We start from the raw sequence: 18426 nt of genomic DNA, 5'->3' as shown, positions 1-18426 counted from the left end.
TCCACAAACAGTGCTAATGCTACCAAAACGGAGGAGTAAGAGTGAGTAAAACACACTTGCGTCGTTTCAAGAGTAACAGAAAAGGCTTTATTTCAACTTCATTTCCGCAGCATTTCATTAGCTTACCAAATAAGACGTAGAGTGTCTCATCAGCGGAGATTCACCGTTAGTTTGGGAGACGCTTCGACGCCAGAAACACTTCCTAAAACTCGTCTTTTACCAGGTTGGCGGCTCATTGTTATTACTGCCTTTTATTTATCATTGATTTAATGTTTTACCGTGTGTTTCTTAATGGCAGAAAATAGGAAGCAGTATGAAAAGTATGAAAGTAAATACGTGTATAAACTTATCTTAGCTAACGCTAAATACGTGTCCATCAATCGACTTTGGACACTACGTTAAGAGTGCGGAGGTCTGGTTGTCATGGTAACCCGTTTACACAAACTTTTTATATGAGCAAGCCTTAAAAATATAAAGACCAAATAGGGTAACCTGATTATTATTTCTTAAGATATGAGTCACCCACGAGTACTGTTGTAAAATTCCTAAAAAAAAATAATGAAAACTGCTCATTATAATGTCCCAGAGTTCCAGGGGATGTTCTCAAATATATTGAAATATCCAAACCAACAGTCTAAAACCCAAAGGTTTTCAGTTCATTAAGACACAACACTGAGAAAAACAGCAGATTCTTATGATTTAAGATTATAGCTGCACCTAACAGTTATTTTCATTGTAGATTTTCTTCTTTTTTTCCCCTCCAATAATCACTTTTTCACACCTCAATCAATATTCACACCTAAAGACATTCAATTTACATTCAAGAAACCATTCACAACTAATAAAACCAACATATATTCACATTTGATGAGCTGGAATCAGAGAATACTGATTTTTCTGCTTGAGAAAATCACATACACTAATAATCGGTTATCAATTTTATTATTTATTATTAATTGTTATTAATTTTCTGTCCACCCGTTAATCAGTTAACTAATTACTGGCCTATTTAAAATGATCAAGTATTATTAAATTTAAGAAAATGTACAGAGATCAAGTAATTGGACTGTTTGTACTTTGTGAATAATGTTTGTATTAAGTTTTCTGTCTCCATGTGTGTGTGTGTTTTCACGTGTGTACACATGTCTTGTCAGGTTGTTGAGCATTTTGGTAGACCATATATGTTATTTATTTACTTTGAGAAGGGAGCAGGTAATGTCAAATTCTTCTTTTCCTTGCTTAATTTGCAAACTCAGAATGTGTATTATTCTGTCACAAATCACATCTTATTATTTTACAGGAATAAACAGCCTTTCACGGCTTGGACTTAGATTTTCTCTGACTTTTCTCTCCCTGTTTTGTGTTAGTTCACAGGTCATGTCAAAGCTGGAAACCTTGCTGGAGGATGGACTCAGATCAGAGCTAATGCTGCAGCAGCAGCTAAAGGCCCTGAGAGAGGCGCTCAGGCAGCAGCTGCAGGAGACAGAGAGGAGACAGAGAGAGGAGCTGGATAGGAGAATTCATCAGAACGCTCTACTGTCAACAGACCACTACTCCTTTGATGAAAATAAAATAATCAATCAGGCCAAGTATGTTTCGTCAAATGTCTTGTATGTTTTGTCATAATTATATCTATTTCATATTTTTTTTTTACTTTGTTTCAGACGTGCAGGAATGAGGAAATCCAACTCTACATCAGCCCTGACTGCACAGTCAGAGAGGCTTAACTCAACTTCTCCCACCTTGCTATCTCCAACAAACCGAATGCATTGTTCAGTCAGGACTTCCACGCTGAGTCCTACCAGGACTCAACAGTGTGAACAGTTAGCTTCACCCAAAACAACACAGATGAGCAAAGAGGAAGAGGACGAAGATGAGTGTCAGAAGAAGTTCTGCGCTCTCCCTGTACCGACCCATGTTATTCAGCCCCTCTATCAGGAGATGATGGAGATGAGGGATAAGAAGAGGAAGCAGGGCCATGAGCAGAGGAGGGACTTCTTGCTCTCCATTCAAAAACCGTTCAGCTTCCAGGAGAGAGAAGAAGAGAAAAGGGAGAAGCTGATAGCAATGGTGAACCAGGTGTCACATGACCAGGTAAACAAGGCTGCTCCTGCTAAGAAACCTCCTCACAAAGAGGTAAAGGATTCTTCAGATCCTGAGCTGAAAGGTGAGTCAACTTTTCTGAAGGGCTGATGTTGGCCAATGGAGTGTTTGGTTTAATAATTGGAATTCATGTGAAAATATGTAGAGATCGGATTCTTTGTAACACAATCTGTCACAATACAACGCTGGCTTCTCAACAGCCTGTATACAAGCAAAAGCAGTTCTTTGTTCTGTGAGTTTGTATTATACCGTTCTTTATAACATGTAATATTGGATGCATGTACACAGTATGTCTGATACACTCTATGCATTGGCATACTGTACCTTATTGATATTCTGTGCAGACCAGGAGCTTTGCAGACGAGTCCCCAGTCAGACAAGAGTGGGAAACAAGAGTCCTGCACTGTCAGGCAGCCCGAAACTTCGCACTGCTGAGCGCAGCAGGAAGGAAAAGTTGGGATTCCTGGATGAGAGGCCCAGCTTCCAACCCAAAATCATCCACCAGGTCCCTGATTTCAGCAAGCTGCACAAAGCCTTGCAGACAGCGGTGCTGAGAAAGACACAGAGTAAAGACACTTTGATTAAATGTCAGCCCTTCTATCTGAGGACATCAGCTCTCCCTGCAAGGCAAAGGAAGATGAGCCCTGAAAACTCACAGGTAAAACATTTCTTTACCCCAGACCTGTTGTTTTTACCATGAGAATTTGTTAAATTTTGTTATTCCTTCATTCACTTCAATGCAGTTTGGTCACTTCTCAGAATGTGACCAAATTTTATTTCAGTTTCTCTTGCTTTGATTCACAAATCTAATTCAAGTTTTGTAGAATTTTCAAAGTCAACAACAACAGATTTGTCCGAGGTGGTTATTGTGGTAGGCAAGGGGCTGAGAATGAATTCATGACTCTCTCGAAAATGTTACATCAGTAAAGTGTAAAAGATAATGCCTGTTTTGAAGAGCCACTGTCTCTAGAGGAATTACATAAGAAGAAGACATCCAGGGCTCCAAAGCAGCAGATGGCTTCACGTTGTAGTTTTACATTATTTCTCTGCTTGATGGATGGTTTGAAACACATCCACCCACCACTTCTCTTTTTCAAGGGGGGTAGGAAACAACTAGCCTCCCTTAAAGCCTGTAATGTTCCACATGACAAACAGTGCTGATTACCTAAATCCTTGCTCATTTAAAAAAGTGTATATCACTATGATTGCACCAAATATGCAATAACAGGCCTAATAAGAACAGATGTTTACTCTACAGTTTTTCATGTATTCCTGTGGTCTCCTCAACACTCAGTGTTTATTTCATAAAATGTGACAAAGGACTCTGACCTGGGCACGTTTGACTTTCTTTTCTGTGTCCTTGTGAGTAATTTGTTTGATGATAAAAGATTTATTGGATGGGTTAAGTTCTTGTATGGCATATCTGTTATTTCTTGAGGTCTTTCAGACCAGTCCCCTCAGTTGTGGAACTGTAAAGCTATTTAAAATATGTACAGTGGGCCCTCTTCATAGAGGGAATATTCTCCACCCTTCAACAGTTATATTTCAAACTTTCTCCACCTCATAATTTGTCAAGTTTAACCAAGGCCCCATTTCTGCAGCGCCTGACATACAACCATGTAATATTTGTTCCCTTTTTTTTCCCTCAGTTTAAGTGGAGAAGCCTTTTTTATGAGATTCATCACATATTTCACAGGCCCATCCCTATGTGTGTGTGTGTGTGTGTGTATATATATGTGTGTATGTATATATACATATATACATATATAGGTGTGTGTGTACGTGTGTGTGTGTATACATACATATATACACACACGTGTGTGTGTGTGTATATATATATATATATATATATATATATATATATATATATAAAATGTGTGTGTGTTAATTGAATTTCATCTGGGTGGATGATTCACCCAAAATTATACAATTACCAAAGATCTATTTTAGAGTAGAGTAAAGCTTTAATGTCCCTGAAGGGTAGTTTGGTTTATTATGAACCATGTCAGACGTTTATGGGCTGGCTGATTTAACTAATGCTATAAAGAGATGTATTCAGCCTTGTTGCTGAAGGTGTTGAGATTAACATCACATAAGTAACTGGACAAAATATCTTCATAGTTAATAAACCTATAACTACAGAAACTTGCAGATTTATAGTGAATTGTTTCTCTGGAAAAAACAAAGCAACAGAAACATTATTTTATGATGAACTTCATAAGCATTTACATCAAACTCTCTGCATATTGTTGAAATGTGTTGTATTGATCACTGAAAATTACATTTTAGAGAGAACGAAATCCATTATTCCTGAGCATGTTAATTAGTACTTACTTAATTACTTAATCGTTTATTTACAGGCCTTCCCTAGTTCTCCTACAGTACTTTTTTTCACGAATTGATGAACCAGTTTTGCTACTCTGAGTCATTCTTTGCTGTATTATCTGACAAAAAAGCTTCAATACCAGTCTCAACTCACTGCACAGATCTGGCATGTCTGTATAAAGGCTTCATGCTTACATCTGCCTGTATACTTTGCTGGTGTTACTACTCCACCCTGTCAGGTTTTATTTCGAAGTTAATTCTCAATTTGTTTAATGAAAATGTTAACTTTTCTTCCCCTCTCATCTACAGGTACCAAAAATAAGTAACCTCAGCAGAAGCAAGTCACTTGGCACCTTAACATCATTGTCCACAGACACACTCCCCACATACATCACAGATGCTGTGAGGAAGCGCTGCATGGCTGTCAGGTGACTTTGGAACTTCAGATTTTTTCTCTCTCTATAGTTTATACATGCTAAATACTTCAATCCCCCAAACATAAAGAATATTTTTTACCGTCACAGAAAGTCAATGGAGATGAGGGATAGTAAGGATCAGGAGAGTGCAGACTGGTTGAGGAAGCACCAAATGAGGTCCCAGGCGATGAAGAAGACAGTCACACTTCATGCAAAGTTGTTGGACCCACACAGCAGCTTGAAAGAAGTGCATGATGAAAAACTGCAGCAGCATCGGTGAGTTCTGGTCAAGTGAGACCATTCATTCTCCAATTTTGCAACCTTTGTATCTCACATCACAACAACCGCCTGCCACAGTAGCTCAAACTATAATCTTACATGAAGGGCGGCTGACCAACAAAGGATGAGAGAGTACATGAGGGAGTTACGGGATATGAAGGCACGAGTCAGTGATCGGCCTTATTTATTCGAACAGGTGAAACAGGTAAGTGACATAGAAAGCTGAGGAGATAACACCATGTTGTAAATGACATGCCCCTCCATCATAACTTTGAGTTTTTACTGCCAGAAAAGTGCAAAGGCTCACGCAGAGCAGACTTACAGGAACAAGCTGAAAAACGCTGGCTTGAAGGAGCAATTTGTTGAGGAAAATGGAGAAGCAGCTGAAGGAGCATCAACATCATCTGGGCACGATACATACCAGAATGACATTCATAGCAGGTATGTATCGTGAGAATTTTTAGTTTTGTTCATCCACTATGTAATACCACTGTGTCCGGTCAAAGTATGAATAGCACTGGTGCCGGAGAGCCAAGGACTTCATGTGGTTTGGTCATGTTACATTACATAATTTTCTGAGCTTGCCCAGCAGTCTTTAGCGAAGAAAAGGCAAATACTGTAGCCAAGCAAAAGTTCGATGTAATTACAATATAGCCATTTTCTAACCCAACATGTCTGATTTAGGGAAGAAAATGTAGACGACGGGGAGAAAATTGAAGATGTGGAAGAGAGGAGCGTGAAGTCCAAAGGAGAAGAAATGCCATGATCAAAAAGGTTCAGGCGGCACAGAGTTTTTTGTGGCCTCTCCGCTAGAAAACAACACTGTCCTCAAAAATGATTCATGTCACGGCTAACTATCCGTACCAAGCGTTTGATAGTTTAAGATGTGGAACTGTAAATTATGGAATTACAAAACATCTGGACTACACAATCACAAATGTCAGGGATTACAACTGAAAGAAAATAAAAGCTTATAGAACTGTATAAGTTCCTAAGTGGTCAATATTTTATATGTTTTGAGTTTAACACACGTGTGTGTGTGCGTGTGTGTGTGCACGTGCATGTGTGTGTGCACGTGCATGTGTGTGTGCGCGCGCGTGCGCACAATCTGCTTTCAAGTCGATTAAACTGAAAATTAAAAGCTACTTTTGGTTTTACAACAACAGTTTTGCAAAGGAATATGAACGCTGCAATTTAGAGGATGATGAACACTTGGTTACCAGAGTAAACGGTTCACAAACAAAATGAGAACACCACTTGAGACCACTGTTTCTGTAACATTATTTTGTGTTTTACCGGCTCTAAAACAAGCTTCAGATATATTAAATTAGGTACAAGATTATAGTTTTACAGTGAGATATTTATCTGTCTCTGCTCTTAGTTGTATTTTCTTTAAAAAAATATATATAAATGTATATATATTTTTAATTGGGCAGGTCTCCTAAGGACACTAAGCGTCTGACATGGGCCTCTCTCAGATGGTTGGGTGAAAGTTCCCACTTGTTTCTACAGCCACACTGCCAGCTAAATAAACAGTGCACTGAGACCAGTTCAGTGGGCTGCTCCAAGCCCATAGATCCACATCAAATACGCTTATACGCTGACCTCCACTTGTGCTTATACAGCTGACTGCCAGGAATTTAAGAATTCGTTTTTACATACAAGCCACACAAGACTGTCTGAAAATCTATATAATCATAATCAAAATGTAATCATAGTGTTCGTACCAGAAAGCACCCAGACCTTTTGTAGGCAACTGTGTCACTGTACACTGAAGCTAGTGAAGGCAATGTTTGCACAAGTTCAGATCAAGACATCATTAAAAATTGTGAAGTAATTCATCTTGAGGTAAAATGAGTGCTTCGTTTTAAATGTACAACCGGGACCCCCCAAAAAGGTGAGATGCTGTGAAAAACATGAATAAAAACAGAATGCAGTCATTTGCAAATGAACTGTGTTTGCTGACAGTTTTCTGAGGTGTTCCTGAGCCCATGTTGTAACATCTTTTATACAATCATGTGTTCACAAAGGGATGAACCTCGCTCCATCCTTGCTTGTGGACGACAAGGATGCCCCTTTCATACCTACCAATGAACCTGTTTACCTGAGGAATTTTGGAGCATTCCACAACTTTCCCAGTCTTTTGTTGCTCCTGTCCTTGTTTGAACTGTGTTGCTGCCATCATGAAACATTAAACATATTGTTTTTGCACTGTTTTGCATTGAGTATATGTCAAAAATTATTTGCTATTTATGGTTTTCTGTTTTATTTTTGCTTTATACAGTGTCTCAACTTTTTTGGAATTGGGGTTGTACAATTGGGTTAACAGCTTAATATATTTCATGCAATTACAAGACAATGTTGAGCTGTCAGACTGCATCTCTACAAGGTGACAGTAACGTGACTGTCCGGGTATTAAAATAAGCATATGATTAATTTTGCATTATTAAAAATATGAAAAAAGCGGAAAAGCTAAAATGTTATTACATAGTACTTATACATGTAATAAATGATCACACAGTCCCTTCCTCGAGATCTCATACATCACATGACGATGCTTCAAGGGCTTCATCCTGTCAGGTTGTCATGGGAACCGTGTATCTCCCCGCTCTGCCTCGAAATCCCTCAGGAGAGAGCTGTGCCCCTCTGACTTCCCCGGTGCAAGTCTGAAAACAAAGCCAATCTCTCTCAACCTGTTGGGTATTATCCGAGTGAGACCCCGTGTCCTGCGAAATGCAGGAGGGAGCAGACGCCTGTGACATCTCTTTAAACAAACTGTAGCGCCTCGGATGCGAGTGGAAGCTGAGAAAGGGAACATACACATCTCATTTAGATTAATGAGAGGCTGTGCACTTGGCCAGCGAATGTTATGATCACGCTGTTTGAGGAGTGGCTCTGCTCAGCATATGAACAATATAATTTCGCCAAGGTGGTGCGTTCAGGTCTTTTATTATTCCAGCCGCCGAACGATATAAAAATTCCCACACTTTTAATTCTGGAAATGCATGGGTTGCAAATGTAGGCAGTTGAGGACACACCCTAGAATAGATGATATAGGCCTCAAATGGACTTCACTGTCACAGTGTCAGCCAATTCCTGCTCTCAAATTTTCCTCGTCTGCCTTTTTCCTCCCCCATGTGCTAACTCTCCTGTTGTTTCAGATCATTCCACTCCCACCTGCCCTGCAGTAACCTGTGTGCTCCTGTCATTCTCCATCACCTGATCTCCCCCACCCACCTGTTACCACTTCCCCATCAGCCCAGTAGCATATATTCCAGCCCAACTCCACTTATTCTCCGCCTGCTTGAGTTATGCGTGTTATAACCTTTTGCCTGCCTTTAGGACCCCTGCTCTCCAGCCTGATCCTCTATTAGATAAGTTTGCCTTATCTCTGCTGCCTGCCTCGTTTTGCCTTTAGCCTGTTTTCGACCTTGTGTAAACTTGAAATTCTAATTTTGCCAACTGGTCTCAGAGCTGTTTTTTTGGGTTCAAACCTGTTTTTACTGAGCCTTTCACCTGCCTTAAAACATCAGCAATTGCACTGCGCCAAATGCTTGTGCTGTGCTTTCTGGTTATTTTGTTGTTCGTCTTAATTTCTTGTTTATTTAAATTCTCTTGATTATGAAGTAAAAGCGCAAAGGCCATGTATTTTTCTTAAGTGCAGTTTATGTTGTGTGCGTGCATGTATAGTCTTGGTAAGTTTTAGTCCTCGGTTCACCTGCAGGAGGAGCTGTGGCTTGCTACAGCCTCTCTGGATCACAAGAGCGAGATCCCTCTTTTTCTCCTTCAGTGGCATGAATAATATCCCCAGTGCTGGAGAGAGAGCATATCAAGAGGCAAACGGGAAGGGGAGAGAGAGATAGCAGCCAGTGTGACAGATAAGAGCGTGGCACAACTTGTTTCCCTGACTGCACCGTGGGCCGGGGGAAAGAGAGCGCAAGTGCACCAGAGTGTCAGGCAAGGCTGCTGCCTGCACACACACAAATACACTCAAACACACACACACACACACACACAGACCCCTGACTGCACCAGGAGAAGTTCAGAGAGAAGACTGACCTCAAGAAGGTACAGTATGTCTGTGTGTCTCGAGCCTGGGAATCATCCTGCAGCCATGTCCCACTCTTTATCTCTGAAACATTACTGGCAAATCAGCTGTGTTATGCTCACTTGATGCTCCGCTTTGTTTTCCAGGTGGGGTTGGCGGAAGTCCATGGATTAAATGTTATGGCTTTCCTCAAACTGAGCCTTCTTGTCCTGTAGAGGAGTTGTGTGTTTCCCCTCTAGAAGAACTTGCCTCGTGTTTACAGCCTGAGGGAGGATGGAGAAGCTGTCAGGGAAAGACAAGGAGCTGATCCGAGGCAGCTGGGAGAGCCTGGGCAAGAACAAAGTTCCTCATGGTGTCATCTTGTTTTCCAGGTAACGTTTTACACAATCAGCATGATTCCAATGCAACCGGACGGTAAAGTGACTTGTGAGTGGAGAAAATGTTGTCCTCTGTGGTTATCCTGTCACAACAAAAATTAATATGTCTTGCTTGTTTTTTGTGTTGTTATTTAATAGCTGTGGTGCTAGAGTATGTATCAGGTGTGGAGAGAGAATCAAGCTAGATCCTTCGCTGCACACTTTCACCACGCAGCGACCGGAAGCTTGACTTGTTGCTTGGCGACAGACTGCAATAATCCACAATTTACTTTGACACAGCTGCCGCTAACGCAGAGAGTGGCAGGACAGATTTGTAGATGTATGATTGACAGATTGATTTTGTGTGTGTGTGTGGCTGTTTGGCAACCCATGCCGTGTGTATACACCTATAGAACAGTGTGGTATTTGTTTGTGGTAGACTGTTTGAGCTGGACCCCGCGCTCCTCAGTCTTTTCCACTACAGTACAAACTGTGGCTCCACACAAGACTGCCTCTCCAGCCCGGAGTTCCTGGAACATGTCACCAAGGTGAGCTCCGTTCACTGCAGTGACCGCTGCAAGTACACAGCATGTACTTGTGTACAGTTTTGAACACTCTGTATGTGTATTTGCATGTGATGCCAGGTGATGCTTGTGATCGATGCAGCGGTCAGCCACCTGGATGACCTTCACTCCTTGGAGGACTTCCTGCTCAACCTCGGGAGGAAGCATCAGGCAGTGGGAGTCAACACCCAGTCATTTGCTGTAGGACCAACGTTTCATAATACAACTCTCAAAAAGCTGTTTCACAACTGAATGAGCTGTGGAAAAAAAAAAGCTTTTTTTCTGTCTTTGTGTTCTTGTTGGTTTTGGACTTCTTCAGATGGTGGGTGAGTCCCTTCTCTACATGCTGCAGTGCAGTCTGGGCCAGGCCTACACGGCGCCACTGCGTCAAGCCTGGCTCAACATGTACAGCATCGTGGTAGCAGCCATGAGCCGAGGGTGGGCCAAGAACGGCGAGGACAAGGCTGACTGAGGCGCACAGCGGGAGCTGCTGAGCAGATGCTGTCAAGTCACTCGACGTGGTTGCCGTGGAATGCTGTACATTTGCTCTGTGAGTGGGGTCACGTAGCGAAGCAAATGTACGGTGTGGTTACACTTTACAATTGGATTGACCAATCGCAGAGTTTATTTTCTTTGCTGTGGATGTTTAGCTACCAGGCAGTGCTGCTGCACAGCTGTGAGGATCTGAGCCAGCCTGCTTCAGTCCTTCTAAGTCTGGACCTGTAATCTGAGCGTCACACTGAGAACAAGCAACAACTGTTGAGTCTCTTTGTACATAACTGCTTTGATATAGCTACTCAAATGATAACAGTGACTGTAGTGGTCTTTGTGATGTATCTTAAAAGAGTTGCACAATTGTGAAACACTAGATATTATATTTTGGCATCACACACTACTCAAACTGTGATAGTTACTGTGGCCGGGATGGGCAGCTCTCTATCTAACTGGGACACAGTGATACTTTACAAAACATATTAAAAGTTTTGGGACAAAGCAATGTGATTTTACATAAGAAAATCCTGTCATCTTAATCACAAGCATTACTGTTAGTAATAGTGTTTTCTATTGATATTACACATCATTACACCTCTTTTTGTGTGCGACTTTGTAAGCTAACATTTAACCTATTGATGACAGCTGTTAAAAATTATATTCAATAGATGCTGACAAGAACTGTTACACTCTTTCTTCAGAGATCTGACTGTTAAGGCCTCCGCGTGCACCTTACTCGACATGGTGTGTGTGATGCTCTCATTAGAGGTTGTGAATATTTTAATAGGCTTCAGCTGACTGTTACACTCTAACTAATAGACTGTTATGTAACCTTTTTAGAGTTTGAAAGTTAAAGGGCATCTCGGAGGAAATTGAACATCTTTGTTCTTTTCCAGTCATTGTTAGCGTAGAGTAGTTTTGTTGTACCGTAGTCGCTAATCTCAGTAATGCTTATAAACTGTGTTGTTGTGGCTACAAACGTAGTATTACCTCAGCTTTAGAGGGGCCTGTGCTTCTCCAGCACGGAGCTTCTGAATGGAAGCGAGGCCGGAAGTGAATATTTGTTTTGCAAAGACAAACTTAATTGATTTCCCTTTTAATTTCTTAACACAACAATCAATACAGAGATACCGTGTGCCGACACTGTCCAATATGTGTGTTATTATTCTTGCTACCATAACACTGTATGTATCGTCCTCAGCTGTGATTTACATTCATGGTCATAATGCCAAGTAACCTAGCAACAGTGTGCCAAGTATTAGATAATAACACCATACAACTGTAAATCCAAGCTGCTGATATGTGGTTATTATCGCTTTAGTCTGAGTTTACATTTATAAAGTTTATTTTTATATTCTGAAATGTACTTGTAGTTAAAAAGGGTTGATTTTTTTCAAATGTGATGTACTGTACAGTATATCTTTCATTTAATCAGAATAATAGAAATATTGTTAATTCTAAATGTGCAATCCTTACAGAAAATTCTAAAGGCAGAATTTTCTATTGAACTATTTTAATCCTGCATAGTATGTTCAGTCTATACTTTCCAGCCCACAGGTGTGATCTTTATTAACTGACTGTGTAGGTGGTGTGTTTGTAGTGATTCTTTTCTTAGTACCAGTACACAGCCCTATGCAGGTTGTGGTTCTCTGTGTCTCTGTTTGCAATTACCTGACATTAGTTCTTTTTAGCAGGCATGACTGACAACTGGCATGTTATCCCGTTAACATCCAGCTCTGTACTTATTGGGTGTGTCACTGTCTACCTCATCATTATCAGCTGCTACTGAACAGCGATGACTTCACCTAGTTATCCTTCAACCAAAAACGCACATTATTATTAGAGTTAATGCAAGCACGCACTCTTTGTAACCTGGATTCCATCCTACACTTTGAAAGAAAAAATGTTGTGTGCTTACTTGAGACTAAATAAAGTGAACTTCTGTGGATATTTTACTGCTAAACGAGGTCAGTGTGTTTTCCTCTCGCTCTCAGATTGTCACAGACTGATGGTGGTTACAACACAATGGTCTGCATTTGAAATCAATCACACGATGCTTGATTTCCTTCCTGCTGACAGCCCATCCCCTAGTGTTACATAAGATCCAAGCAGCGAATGGCTCATCGCTCTTGGCTACAGAGACGAGGGCGACTTCAGGCACATCAGCCCACTTACTCATGCAACTGCACAATGTCACATCGAGATTGTTTACAGAATTTCACTAAACTGATAGGAAATTCACAAATTTGCCACTCTGTTATTCGCAGCCTGGATTGTTTTGTTTTTATTTTCTTCCAAGAAACAAGTATAATCCATGTAGGTAGTTTAGCTTGAATTTCAGTTGTATGTGTATGCTGTAGGTGAAGCCGTTGTAGTCAGAAGAAGTGGAGATGGGCGTTGAAGAGAGCTATCTGGATACACAGCGCTCATTTCTCCCAGATATACAATTTGGTTATATCATTGTAAAAGTCACATCCATGAGCTGGCTGTCTGTTCTGCTGCTGGAGCAGTGGCTGACATGGCCTTAATCTGTCTCCCTGCACTCCCAACACTATCCTCACTCTCTCTGTCCCGCTGAGAGTCTGCTGTATTTATGTTGCTCCATGCTCCGTGTCTCGCTTCACCCTCCAGAACGACGCTGAGCCGGAGCTGTCTAGCCACTGGGCTTCATGGAGACTGTGACCTGGACGCCTCTCAGGTCACCAACCAATGGTTAGATTGCAACAAAATTCAATAAGCGACTGACTGAAGTACAGCTGATGCTCATTTCCCTTGTGGTAATTCATTAATCAGCCCCTATACTTCTACAGTCCTACCTTGTAGTATGTGCGGATTTGCTCTGAAGGCTGTCTGGAGAGGAGTCTGCGTGAAAAGACAACACACATTATTTTTAGAAAGTCTGCAATGTGTTTTGGAATGAAGGGGTATTGAACGTTGTCATGGCAACTGTTAAGTGATGGTCCACAGTCCTGTGTGTGTGTGTGTGTGTGCGTGCATTTGTTTTTTCCGATGAAGGGGGCAAGCAAGGCATTGCTCAATCACTCACTCACCCTAAATCATGCTGTGGAGAGGAGTGAGGAATGAACAGTGACTGCTCATGCAGGCTCAGGCTAATAAGGTTTGCTCTGATAGCTCTTCTAGGAGCAGGAGTCTGCAACACAAGCCTGCTAAGCAACCACCACAAAGTGGGGATGAGCTGTCTGTCAGCGACTGCAGAACAGTCCCTTCCAACATGAGGGACAACCAGTTCAAGGATTAATGCTAGAGTTATTCATATATTTTCTGATTGGCAGCAAATCCCATGAAAAATCTCTCAATACTTTCTGAATTCCCTACCCTGTCTGTGGCTGCTACACACTGTAACAAATATGTAATTTAATTCTAAGAAGGCTTTGTAATTTCCTGAAACAGCTGAGCACTGCAGTTTTGAACAAATGGTACTCAAACCAAAATAAATTGTGTATCTAATCAGGACTATTTTCAGATGCGGATTACTACACATTCGGTGTTCTACAGCATGGCGACACAGGAGGTGTTTCAGCAATGTTGTTAGACTACACTTCTATTTACATCTATACAGCTGTCAACACAGGCTGCAGAACAGCCCATGCTTTACTCATGCAAACACGACCCAAAGTGCATTTCTATGTTTTAATTCTATTTTCTATGTATTGTGTTCTGAGCAGAGATCAGCTACACTCAGTGTTGTGCCTGAATGCATCTTGTGTAGGCACAGATGGAGGGCTGAAGCTGCTGTTGCTACGCTAACGTGCTGCTTTTGCTATTCAGGCGGTGTAGACATCATGTTGTATTTACAGCTCATTTACTTTAGCTACACATTGTTTGGTTTGGTATTTTCATGCGATTTGCTGACGGTTGTCAAAATATACACTGTTGCCAGTCTCATCCTTTAATAGCAGTCAAGAGGATCAGTTCAATTAAAGGCATTTTGCAAATCCTTCAAGGACAAATATATCTGTGAGTGAGTGGGTGCGGGACATCTAATTAAATCCACTGGTAATTCATCTCTGATGGGTTTGTTCAGCAGGTATTACAAAAAAATGCAAAGGTTCTAGGTATGCAGCAACCATGGTCGTATGTCCTGCAGCCACCTGGTGCGCTATGTTACATAACCGTTCTTGACACCTTTTGCTTTTGCTGATATAATGAGGAAGGCAATTTATACCTGACACTTGTTGATTGAGACTTGTTGAAGGTAATCCCCCTGTGAAACCTTTTCCACTGAAGTGACAAAACAATCTCAGCACTGGGGTCAGACTGAAAGTTGATAAAGGATTGTGTGATATGATCAAAAGGTCTTGAACAGCTGCTAGATGGTGAGATTGGTGCATTAGCTATTGTTTCCAAGGTCAAAGATGAAGTTTCTTATGTAAGTTTGTTGAAATAGACCCTTGGGGAGATTCAAGATTATTAACAAAATGGCTACTACTTTGAGGCACAATATTATGTAAATAATAAACAACACCATCTTATTAAGCAACATTTGCATGCTCACAACAACCCATACGGGAGTGACAATATGTTTGCTGCAGGAGGCAGAGACATTTTCTATTCTAAGCATCTGGGCAGGAGAAAGGCGAGCGGCGGGCCACGCACCCAGAGGAATTCACCTTTCACTGAGAAGCACGCTCTCAGCAGTTGCCACGGGTGACAGGGGAAATGTCAGGGACGTTTCTTTCTTCTTTCGTAGGCTAACTCTTAGCAACGAGGCAGCACTGTATATAACGGCAGGCATGTTATCTTGTTTGGTTTTTTCTCACAAACCCTCTCACTGGAGAAAAATGACATCAATCAGTGTGAGATGCCTCTCAGAAAAAAAAACATACTTGTGCACCACTTTCCTGGAGCAGCATCTGCCAGTGGCACTATGGTGCAACCACTTTCCAATGTGGTTTGGATAAAAGCAGATGCTCATGCAATTAACTGCCCCATCCACCCTCAGATGTGGTTTGAGTGACAAATGAGGCCTGTCGTATTTACAGAGGCTTGTCCTAAGACTAGTTTGTATGCAGACGCACTGCTTCAAACACTGAGCTAACATGCACCTGCATTCATTAGCGGCCTCCCCCCAAGCTCTGTTAGGTATCTGCTCTGTGACTGCATTTGCAGAGAAGGTCTGTCCACAGGAATCACTGTCATCAGTCGTACACTTTGTCAGGCTTTAAAAGAATAGTTTGACATTTTGGGAAATCTGAGGGTTGATACCACTCTCACGCCTGCATGGTAAATATGGAGCTACAGCCAGCAGCCGGTTAGCTTAGCTTCACACAAAGCCTGAAAAAAGAGGGAAAGTAGCCTGGCTCTGTTCAAAGGCAAACAAATCCAACTATCAGCACCTCTTAAGCTCACAAATGAACATGTTGTAAAAACGACAGGTTGTAGTTTTACAGGGGGGCTAATTCTTGGTTCACCGCAGTAACTTCCCCCAATAGCTCCCTTTAAGCCACAAATTGTTGTTTTATACACTTTGGCTTTTGTACGGATTAAAGAGACCAATAATGTGTTAATAAGTGAGCTTTAGAGATTCTGGTAGACGTATTTTTTTACATGTGGACAGAGTAAGGCTAGCTATTTTCCCTTTTTCTGTCTTTGTGCTAAGCTAAGCTAACTGGCTGCAGGTGGTAGCTTCATATATAAGCACAACAGTGGTGTCAATCTTCTCCTGTAACTCCCAACAAGCAAATAAAGTTTATTTTTCCTGTAGCTTCAAATTATTACTATTCCAAAACTATTCCTTTGAATGGCCGATTTTAACATTATTCATACACCAGTTTTTGTATGCAAAATGTCCTCTGCATGTTCTCCGTGTCTCTGTTTGCAATGTCCTCTGCATGTTCCTGAAGGCATCACATGAACAGTCACTCTTGGACTACTACTTACCACATCACTGCCTCCCAAAAACCTTTCATCATAGACCACAGTAGAGGAGAGCAATAAGGAGTTCATGGCACAAGATGAATGGATTGAGCTGAATTCATTTTAATTTCAGATCACAGCACTTCACTTTTGACAGACGAAAACTCGTTTGCCTGACAGAGATCAATCTCAAACGCAGTTCGTCCCTTAACCTCAACCTTCTGCAGCAGGCTGGTCACACATGAAATAAAGATGATACACGCATTTCATAACCAAGAGCAAAAACCAGCGGACATGTCTGGAAAGCTAATGTACCTCCAAATAGACCCTGAATGGCCAAGCCGACAGTATATGAACAGACATGACGGGATACAATAAAACTAGTTGAGCATGAAAATGAACAATCCCTCCTTGCATGGCCATTAGAGCTAAGAATACCCTAATAAGTTTTATTTTGTATTTTTCAAAGGAAAGCACATTTAATGATCTGTGAAACAAGCTTCTGCAAGAGAAACCCACAGGACATGTTGGCAGTTCAGAGACAGAAATTTTGAGATGCTCTTTGATGTTTTTTTTCCCCCCAAATAGATGTTTCTTCATGATTTTCTGCACAGACCACTTCATACTCTCTCTGATGCCAGCTTTCATCTGTTTTATACAGCATGATGAACTAGAATTAGATTCCTCGTAAAACGGAGCAAATACGTTTAATTTTAGGCGATAATATGCCATCAATATTATAAAAGGACAAGTTAAGAAAAGCTTTTTGAAAATGCTGTCACAGGCTTTTGATTTTATATTACTGAAATTATAATGAACCCTCTCATGCTGGACTCCAAAACCAGTCAAAGAAGACTGACTGATGACAGCACTGTCACTGTTTATCACAAGCATGGGAATGACACTGGATAAACAGCTTCCAAATATTTTTTTATCCTCTACAGGGAGCTCGGCCACACATCTAACATGGCCTGTATGATCAAAGAATACGGCCGCTGAGAACTGAAAAGATATTGATTGAAATCAACAAGGCACCAACAAGGCAACCACACGAATCATGTTAAAAAAGCGACAGAACTGCAGTGACATAAAGACACGCATCGAGCAAGCTTAGTGTTGAGCTTGACAGTTCTGGACCTTGAAAAAGAAATCAATCAATTAGGGCCTCTGTCCTGCTTGTTCTGGAACTTATCACATGGTCTTCATCAGCAGATTAAAGTCGCTTGCTTGACATTGATCTGTAGATGTGCAAACTTTCTATTATTCTGGTTATCTTTAGGACTTCTCCAGGTCCAGTTTGATTTACAAATTGTTATAGTTTATTCTTAAAAGCTTCAGAAAAGGCGAGGAAGTGAGGCTTGAGTGGATGTCAACATGTTTCAAAGGTCAAGGATGGACCGTGAGGCTCAACATTTATGCCTAAACGTGCACAGAATAGTGGAGAGTATGAACATCTACAGTTCCATGACAACTGAAGAAACGAATCTGCTGATGAAGCCTATGTGGTATGGTCGAAAGCTCCAGAAAAAAGGCAGTGGGTGGACCTTGTGTGAAAGATACAAGATTGTTTTGTCAATATCTTGTTAGATGAGCTCACTGCCTGTCTGTTGACTACTACAGTGAACTACCCAGTGACTGCTGAGAGAAAATCTGGGTTGTTTTTGTGTTTGTTGTTGTGTTTTTAACTCTTGGCGGTTTCCTCGCTCTTTAATTTTTAGTCCATGCAGCATACGTCAGGCCATGCTGGATTGTCACACGAAAGGGAGTGTTTGTTCAAGGCACAGCAAGAGACATGAATAATGAACTACAGTCAGTTTACATTCAGTTTCATGGCAAAAACCTTCATCCCACCACAAAGAAATAAAAACATCCCCAAAATACAAAACTTGCAAACATAGACTGACTGTAAACCAATGAGATCAGCACGTGACCTTACTAAGGATACCTCATTTATACAACGTACAGTA

The 18426-nt window shown here is 41.2% G+C and overlaps 2 protein-coding genes across 4 annotated transcripts; both read left to right on the top strand.

The window, feature by feature from the left end:
* Positions 1-2: 2 nt before the first annotated feature.
* fam161b (FAM161 centrosomal protein B) lies at positions 3-7104 on the top strand. 2 transcript variants are annotated; one of them, XM_041954156.1, is made up of 9 exons: positions 3-41; positions 1368-1589; positions 1665-2167; positions 2448-2761; positions 4738-4856; positions 4953-5120; positions 5229-5328; positions 5413-5564; positions 5808-7104. In XM_041954156.1, exons 2-9 carry the CDS (start codon positions 1378-1380, stop codon positions 5887-5889), a joined length of 1650 nt encoding a protein of 549 aa, XP_041810090.1. In that variant the 5' UTR covers positions 3-41; positions 1368-1377; the 3' UTR covers positions 5890-7104. The 2 variants fall into 2 exon arrangements, with proteins under 2 accessions (XP_041810090.1, XP_041810089.1); XM_041954155.1 differs by having other exon boundaries at positions 25-223.
* A 1260-nt stretch (positions 7105-8364) lies between these two features.
* On the top strand, positions 8365-12410 carry ngb (neuroglobin). 2 transcript variants are annotated; one of them, XM_041954199.1, is made up of 5 exons: positions 8365-9191; positions 9318-9542; positions 9967-10075; positions 10172-10291; positions 10410-12410. In XM_041954199.1, the coding sequence occupies exons 2-5, from the start codon at positions 9445-9447 to the stop codon at positions 10560-10562; spliced, it is 480 nt and encodes a 159-aa protein (XP_041810133.1). In that variant the 5' UTR covers positions 8365-9191; positions 9318-9444; the 3' UTR covers positions 10563-12410. The 2 variants fall into 2 exon arrangements, with proteins under 2 accessions (XP_041810133.1, XP_041810132.1); XM_041954198.1 differs by having other exon boundaries at positions 8365-9542.
* The last annotated feature ends 6016 nt before the right edge of the window (positions 12411-18426 follow it).

This window comes from Chelmon rostratus, chromosome 15 (assembly GCF_017976325.1).
Source record: "Chelmon rostratus isolate fCheRos1 chromosome 15, fCheRos1.pri, whole genome shotgun sequence".
NCBI classification, from domain to species: Eukaryota; Metazoa; Chordata; class Actinopteri; order Chaetodontiformes; family Chaetodontidae; genus Chelmon; species Chelmon rostratus.
Note: the sequence above shows the minus strand (reverse complement) of the source record. Positions and strands in the feature narration are given on the sequence as shown.